At 42.3% G+C, this 8,527-nt stretch overlaps 1 protein-coding gene across 1 annotated transcript in view; it reads right to left on the bottom strand.

The window, feature by feature from the left end:
• Positions 1–3,406: 3,406 nt before the first annotated feature.
• prlrb (prolactin receptor b) overlaps positions 3,407–8,527 on the bottom strand; it is a 15,554-nt gene continuing 10,433 nt past the window's right edge. The window contains exons 5-9 of the mRNA XM_024276031.2: positions 7,302–7,468; positions 5,102–5,243; positions 4,933–5,026; positions 4,782–4,851; positions 3,407–4,703 (exon numbers count right to left, since the gene is read on the bottom strand). Of these exons, the coding sequence (XP_024131799.1) occupies positions 3,945–4,703; positions 4,782–4,851; positions 4,933–5,026; positions 5,102–5,243; positions 7,302–7,468 (1,232 nt within the window). The 3' untranslated portion in view covers positions 3,407–3,944. The remainder of the gene's footprint in view (positions 4,704–4,781; positions 4,852–4,932; positions 5,027–5,101; positions 5,244–7,301; positions 7,469–8,527) is intronic.

Here is an 8,527-nt window from a genome sequence, read left to right as displayed (position 1 = left end):
TTAAAAAAATCCTTACAGAAAAATGTAATTTGAATTGTATACATTTAATTAAATCTCCTTGATTTCAAATTAAAATCATAGAAGCTGTTTCATGCAATAAAAGTTCAAATAAACAACATGATAAAGTTCTGCATGTAAGAATGCTTCATAAAATCATTAAAGGTTATTTTTCTTCATAATCCAGAACTTTAGATCATATTTTGAGTCTTAACTAAACTATTGTTCCATCTAAAGATAAAATAAAAGATTCAAACTATGTTTATGTTTAGAAAACTTTTACATTTAAAGGACTACTAAAAAATTGTGTTTAGTTTAGCTAAAACAAAAACAAAAATCATGTTTGTCAAAATAAGTTTAAGTGTTTGCCACAAATTCAGCTGTTTGGATTTAGAATGATCTGTACCCAATAAATTTAATTTTAACTAAATATTAAATATTTATCCACACATTCTTTCTTTTTCTAAATAGTTTGTCAAAACAAAAAGAACGCAAAAAAGCTTTTTCTGTTGGTTTTTATTTTGAAAATAAAAGTGCATTTTTTTTCTCCAGCAAGAAAAAAATCAGTTTTCATGAGCAAACAGTTCATAAAATCTGAGGGGATACAGTATTAAGCTTAAGAAAAAAAAATACTAATGTTGATTCATCAAATTTGAGGGCAGTTTCTGTGTCTCACCACTTTTCTCCTTCAGAATCGACTGGAATTGTCGTGTCAACGGTTGAAAAGTTCCAGTAAATCAAAGAACATAAACACTGGAGCTCCGGTGTTTAAGGGTTAAAAGAGCCCAGGTGAGGTCTGGTCATCTCCAGGTGTCACCTGCAGTCTCCTTGAGGAGACTGACCCAGAATGCATCTGTTCTGCCCTTGGAGCGCCTTGTTTCTGTGGAGGAGGAGATCTCTGCTTATGACCCCAGATGAGACGGAGATGAAACAAAAACATTTGATTCAGGTTCCAACTTTGTTTTTATTGGACAAGAAAATGTTCTGGATCAAATCACGAGTCTGTGTTTGTCTGTGGTTCCAAGTCCAGGTTCGTAGGTCAAAGATTATAGTTTTATGAGTCCTACCGGACGTTGATAACATCTAGATCAGTCTTTGATCGACTCCAACCGCTTTCCCCGCCGTCTGGATGTGGATCTTTGAACCCAGACTCGCTATTTTATCTATTAGGGAAATAAAGTTTAGGAGGAAGTCAAAATGAGAATGTAAAAAAAATAATAATCAAAGTTTTTGTTTAAGGTTCTTGTGATGGAAAACGTTAGAACAAGAGGACATTTTGTAAATATATTTTTTACTTATGTTTTTGCTATCAAGTAGATTCTAAATGAAGTTGAGAGACTTAATTGAAGTGGTTTGTTATCATGGTGTTTTTAAATCCACTTAAATACTTTAAATGATTTGAAAATAAAATCAGGACATACTTCAGGCTTATGCTACGAAATTCTCTTTTACATTAAACATTTCTTCCTGTAATAAAAGTTCTTATTTCAATGTCAAATCTTTGCTTTACACAGTTTTCATACCTTGGAAGAAAATATGATTTTTCTTAGAATATTAATGATAACACAAACCTTTTTTCCCACTCATAGTTAGTGGTTAGGTGAAGACATATACTGTCAAGAAAATTCTGTTGACCATTTTTAAATCCTAATGACAACAGAAACTTCCCAAATGACCCTCCCTGTTCCTAAGTTAACTGTGTTCTGATACACAAGGGTTTGATTGACAGCTAAAGATAACCATCCTCACCTGTGACTCGTTTACCTGTAATCAATGTGTGCACAAAAAGTCTTGGAGTTTCTTGGCTCCCAACAGACCCTTCATCCACAGAGATATCTGGATCCTGGATCATGGGGAAAGCTAGAGAGCTGTGAAAAGATCTACGGGTAAAGGTAACTGAACTGTACAAAACAGGAAACAGATCCAAGGAACTCCAGCTGCGACCCGGGACTGCGGTGTGGATGTTTCTAGATGTACAGTAAGGAGGCAATTGAAGAAAAAATGGCTGCATGGTCGAGTCAGAAGAAAAACTTTTTTGGGCAAATGCCTTAAAATGCCTTCTTACAACACGCCAAACAGCACAGGGACACGCCTCCAAACTTCTGGACCAAAGTCAAGTAGAGCGATGAGACCGAGATGGAACTTTTTGACACAAACATCAACGCTGCATCAGGAGAACGAGGCCTATCATGAAAATAACACTACTAGAATCCTACTGTGAAACACGGAGGTGGTCGCTGATGGTTTGGGATGTGTGAGCACCGAACAAGATGAATGCAGAACCTAATCAGAACCATCCCGTTCAGTTTGAAGGCTGTTCATGGGACGCACTCAGACATTTCAACATGACAACGGTGAAAAACACCTTTCAGCCTCTCGGCTGAAATTCAGATTTTCTCCAAAGGTTTGTAAACGTACGACTGTAAACAAATTTTAGATGGCGTATCCTTAGAGCTTCTCCACGTCGACACACATATGTTTAGACTAGTGCTGCCACAAAGAAGGATATTAAAAGTCGACCAATCACCGATTATTTTCCGATCATGGACTGGATGTAAAACACACATCTTAACCAGCTTTAAACTAATTAAACCTTTAATAAATCACACAACTTCTTTTATGTTTCCCACACTTTTCAAGCTCCGTTGGCGTGTTGTTTTGGTCCCCGAGTCGTCTTAGAACTCCCTGTGACATCACTACCGACGCGGATTAGCACGACTGCACGTGTCAAACACAATGGCAGACGAGGCAGTAGAAAGTGTGCACCGTAGTTTTAAGAAAAAACAAAAAAAAAATAATAATAAAGAAACAACCAGACTATTAAATTAGTCGATGAATATTTCAATGTTGAATAGTTGTCGACTAATCAATAGTTGGTTAGTCGATTACAATTGAAATAGTCAATTAGTCGTTGACTATTGAAGTAGTCAGTTAGTCAGTGACTATTTCTATTGTCGGTAAGTCGACGACTATTTAATAGTTGATAAGTCAACGACTATTTCAATAGTTGATGACTTATCGATAATTAAATAGTCGATAAGTCGCTGACTAATCGAATATTGAAATCGACTTTGACTAATCAATAGTTGATTAGTTGTTGACTATTTAAAAAGTCGAACAATCGTTGACAAACCAATAGTCGATTAGTCGACGACTGTTTCAATGTTTGACGACTCGACTCTTGAAACAGTTGATGAGTCGTCGACTCATTGTGGGAGTCCTAGTTTAGACTAAAACGTGTTTGTGGTTTTAAATCAATTTAATATTTGAAAGAAATTAGAGCATCTTAGGAGCGGATCCTGGTGAAGGATTTGTGCTCATGTTTTTCCCTGAAACAAACATCTCCATGAACCAAACGGACCCATCAGAACCGCCCTCTGAAGGACAATAAAGAAACGGACTCCTCAGCTGGATTGTAAAGATTTAATCACCCACGAGGTCGTTCAAAAGAGAAGAAGGACTTCCAAACCGCACAGCCAAAGCCTGACATACCTGGGGAGGTAACATCACGAGCTACAACAGCGAGGAGGAGGAGGAGGCGGAGGAGGAGGAGGCGTGACGTCAGATGAAGGACACGTCAAACGTGTGAGCGCTTAAAGCCACGGTCAGCTGCTGTCTCTACAGCTGATCTTTGAAACAAATGCTGAAAACGTCACAACAATGCGGTGATTACGAGCGAAACAAGCAATTAGAGGGATAAACCTCCTGGAGATCCGTCTGAGAATGAACCTCCTGGAGATCCGTCTGAGAATGAACCTCCTGGAGATCCGTTCATCCGCGTCTGCAGTCGGATGATCGTCAGTCACTTCTATTCTGATCGAGGCAACATAAATTATAAATTCTACTCTGGAGGTTCATGCTGGCGTCTTTGAACGTCTTTATCCAAGAGTCCATCAGTGATCAAAAGCCAAACAAAAAAACGTGATGTTTGTTGTCATGACGACAAATCACTTCACAGTGAAATTTAGCACAGAGTCCACGTATCCGCTTCCAACCAGCGGCGTGCATGGTCCTTCGCTGGATTCAGTCCCGGAAGGCTTTCCTTTTCTGCAAACCTTCCATTCCGCATCACGGAGCTGCTTCTCCTTACAGGAGGGGTCAGCCGAGGGGCGGAGCTTCTGCAGCAGCACCGTGGTGTCACTGTTCACCTCTGCGACCCTGCTGTAGTCGCTTGCCATGCTGATCTGCTGGATCTGAGCATCCCGGCACGGCAGGACCGGCTCTTTCTCCAGGAGGATGTCCTCGCCGCTCACGCCTTTCACTCGGCTGTAGTTGTCCGAGGGGACCTCCGGCGCCCCGCCGTCCTCGGGTGTGGGGATGTCCACGTAGCTGGTGGGAGGGGGGCACTGCATGGCGCTCCTGCAGGCGGCGTCTTTGCTCACCGGGTTCACACTTTGAGGCTCAGGCGGGAGCAGTAGCGGCTCCACGGCGGTCCCGCTGTCCCCCGACCGAGACGATCTGGTGTCGAAGAGCGGATCCTCCCTGCCGTCTTCGGCCTTTTCCACATCCTGGCTCTTGGAGGTGAAGAGGAAGCCGTTGGGGATGATCAGGCTCCTCACCTTCTCCGACAGGAAGTCATCAGACAGCAGCCAGCCCCGGCTCTCCGACACGCTGATGAACTCCTCGATCTCCTCCGTCCTCGCCTTCATGTTCACCAGCTTCTGGTTCCCAAACAGCGCGCTGACCACATCCTCAGACCTCCCACTCTAGAGGAAGGAGTTCAGAACATCCACAGTGACCGAGCAGCTCTGAACGTGCTGGAGAACGTCTGAAAACTCTGTTACCTTGAGAAGTTTAGGGTCGACTCCGATGATCTTTGGACCAGGAACGGGAGGGAGGAGGCACTGCTTCACCCTGAGGAACAGCAGGTCATCAGCTGCACGTTTAGAAGTCTCTATCGACTTATAAAGAGTCCAAAAAGCATCGGGGTCTTACGAATTCCTCCTTACAACCAGAGCACAGATGGCAGTCAGCAGTGGAATCAAGGAGACCAGTATCAGGACCCACAGCAGTTTGTCCTTCTGAGAATCTGGAGGTTACAGACACGTTTTAGAGCGCGCCGGCGTCTCCGGCGGCCACTTCACCAGGAGCTACGTGGACCTACTGATGGGGATCTTGATGGAGGCGGCGGGGCTCCACTCGCTCCAGCGGCTGTGGTCCAGAGTGCACCTCACCTGCACCTCGTAGGTCGCCCCGGGGTCGACCGTGTGCAGGCTGAAGTTGGTTTGTAATCCTGTGTCATAAATCTGGAAAAAAATGAATTTACAGAAATGAAAACTCCAGCAGTCCATCCTCACTTATTTCAACTATCAAAACTTAAATAATAACCACTTAAAATAAATCCAGTTTAGGCAGCGTCAGGAAAGGGGGGGCAATGCGCCATACTAATTTTCTAAGTCAAACGTTTGAGTTATCTAATTTATGTCTTTAATTATTACCTTTCATTTACATTAAACACCAAATGAGTGTTGTGTCAAGCTGTAAAAAAAACAACAACATAGTGTATAGCCTAAATTCCAAAATCGAGTGCATTAGAAATTTCCCAGAAGTCTTTGCAAAAACCTAGCGTGCATCCATGCTCATTAGATTAGCAAATATAGACCACAATGCATTGCAGTTAATTTTGGACCAAAAAACGTGTTTAAATGTAATTTTAAAATAAACCATCCACATTTTCATCATCAGATCACAGTGGAGTCATAAATAAACATCGTGAAATGTTCGTCTTGGTTCCATTTTCACTTTGTGAAATTGGTCATATAAAAAAACAGAAGAATAATAGTGAGTATCGTGTCCAAATTGCCTTTAAAATCCAGGACACTACATGGTTTTTTAGTATTTAGGGATTAGGGTGAGAATTCAGACGTAGCCTGTGTGTTTCTAAATTTCCAATCCATGGAAGACATGGAGAACGTTGAGAGATCAGGTTTATTCGTTTCCGTAGTCCTCTTTTAAAAAACTCAAAACTACAATTTTACTGCGTCCATCCTCAGCAGCAATGGTTCATTTTAAGAGGCTTTGCTTTTGCAGCTCAACATTCAAATGAAAGTCACAGAAATTTCTGCAATCAAGAGCCTTTAACTGGATAGTTATTTATTAGAAAACAGCATTGAAATGCACATTTTTTGGCACAAATTCTGTCTTTTAAAGGCTTTGCTCTTATCCTTTTCATGAACTGACGAACAGCTCAAGCACTGAAGTCGTTCTTTCTTCCTTTTGTGTTTTAAAGCTCTATTTAGAACCTTAAAGTTAAAGGGTAACCAAACAGGGCAGTTGGAAACTGGAGGTGTGGCCTGGATCTAGGATTGACAGTTAGCTTTACGTAGCTGTAACACTAGAAGATGCAGTTCTTGCATTATTTACAGCTTAGTTTTTAGAGATAATAAAAATGTAAACCACAACATCAATCATTTTCTAAGCGTTTATTTGAGCTATGTTTTGTGAAAACCAGTCCTTTTTTGTGGTTGATGCCTGCATGTCATACGTTCTGATGACGCGACTCAGTGCACAGCAATGGTCCCTGTGCGTTCACGTCTACAGCAGCGAATAGGCAGGAGACAATCCAGAAATACATATCAATGCTCAAGTCGCTGCTTTGGCAAAGGCCGACAGCGGGGCTGCCGGTGCAGCTGACGGTTTGAAAGCAAAACAGCTACTAGCCATGCTAATGCTAACACGCTAACGACTGTTACAGAATCAAAGATGGGCGGGGCTTTCATACTGGAGCTGCAGAGCACGAAAACGTGAAACTTCTGGGACTTCCACCAGTTAACCAATCACAAAATTCAACTGCAATACCTCATTTGAACCTGTAGGGGGCAGCACACTGATCGTTTTTGACTATATTTTCATGAATTAAACAAGTTTATTTAAATTGTTAAAAGTTTGGCAACAACCAACAGACAGCACTTTTAAAGTTCCATTTATAGAAGTCAGTAGAATAAAAAAAGTTGATTTACGGTTTGGTTACCCTTGAAAGTCCAGCTGTGATCATCGTGAAGTCTTTCCTTACCTGGTCTTCAGATTTCCATCAGGTGTGTGTATTTTAATGACAAAAGACAAAACAAACGACTCATTCATCTGAAGAAATCCTGAATGGAACTTGAAAAATAAAAGCATCTAAATGCTCTTCTTTGACTGAAATCCCACAGAATCCTGAACAAACTTAAATGTATTCACTGAGTGAACTGCACAGATAGAAACGACAGCGTTCTTTTTACATCACACACACATTAGAGGATCAGTTCTGCTTTCTCTACTACAGTCAGGTTTTTTAAATTGAGAGTTTTATTTTGAAATCTCACCTTCCATTCTTTGCTCTTCTCCGGTCTGACTCCCAGCTCGTATTTGATGGTGGCCCAACCGAACGTATTCGTTTTATTCAGGGGGCTCTGCCAGCTGATGTACAGGTAGGGGTTGTCGTTGCTCTGCTTCACCCGGAGAGCCAAGTTTTTGGGGTGGTACGGTCGCACTGTCAATCACAGGAGGACAAACCCGTTTCAGACAAGATGTGATCTGCAGATTAAACCAACACTAAGAGGAAAGGCTTCAGCTTTGAAGGTACCATCAATGAAACAACTTAAAATCAAATTGGTTTTCAGAAAATATCATACAAAGCTGATTTTGAAAATGGCCAGTGAAACTTTATCAGGCTGGACTGTAGTATTCCATGCTTTTCTTAAGACTTTCAGATTAAACTTTATTCAAAAATATGATCATAGATTACCTTGGGAAGACTAAAAACCCTAAATTTCTGAGACTCCGCCTTTCCCTCCTTGTGGGTGCCACCCATTTTATGACATCACCCTAGAGCCGGTCTTGGCAGTGTGTCTGAGTTTCGCCCACGAAAACAAACATCTATACTTTTGCAAAGATGGATGTGTATACCGTATAAATCTGCCTTTAGTAGCCCCACCCATCGCTACAACCAGTGTAGCGATGGGTGGGGCTAGCGGCTCAGCTAGCTGAGCAAATTAGTTAGCGGCCAAACCTCGCAGAGCAGAGACGTTAGCATCCAAGCTCGCTGAGCAGAGAAGTTAGCGCCAAGCTAGCTGACCAGAGAAGTTACCCGCCAAGCTAGCTAAGCAGATAAGTTAGCGGCCAAGCTAGCTGACCAGAAAAGTTAGCAGCCAACCTAGCTGACCAGAGAAGTTAGCGGCCAAGCTAGCTGAGGGGATAAGTTAGAGGCTGATCAAGCTGAGTGGATAAGTTAGCCGCCGAGCTAGCTCAGGGGAGAAGTTAGCGGCCGAGCTAACTTAGAAGAGAAGTTGGCGGCCGAGATAGCAGGGCGGAAAAGTTAGCCACTGACCTAGCAGAGCAGAGACGTTGGCTGCCGACCTAGCTGAGCGGAGAAGTTAGCAGCTGATCACTGCTAACTGATCGGAGAATTTGTGTGTTTGTGTTGGCCTGGGGGCGATGCTGTTGGCAGACTCTTCCTGAAAGGGGCGGTTCTCACTTTGTGACACCAGCACATGAGAACCCGCACGTTTTTGTGGGTTGGGAGGGGCTGGTGCTCATAACACAGGTTTTT

The sequence above is a fragment of the Oryzias melastigma genome, linkage group LG9, assembly GCF_002922805.2.
Source record: "Oryzias melastigma strain HK-1 linkage group LG9, ASM292280v2, whole genome shotgun sequence".
NCBI classification, from domain to species: Eukaryota; Metazoa; Chordata; class Actinopteri; order Beloniformes; family Adrianichthyidae; genus Oryzias; species Oryzias melastigma.
This window is presented reverse-complemented; position numbering and strand designations above follow the sequence as displayed.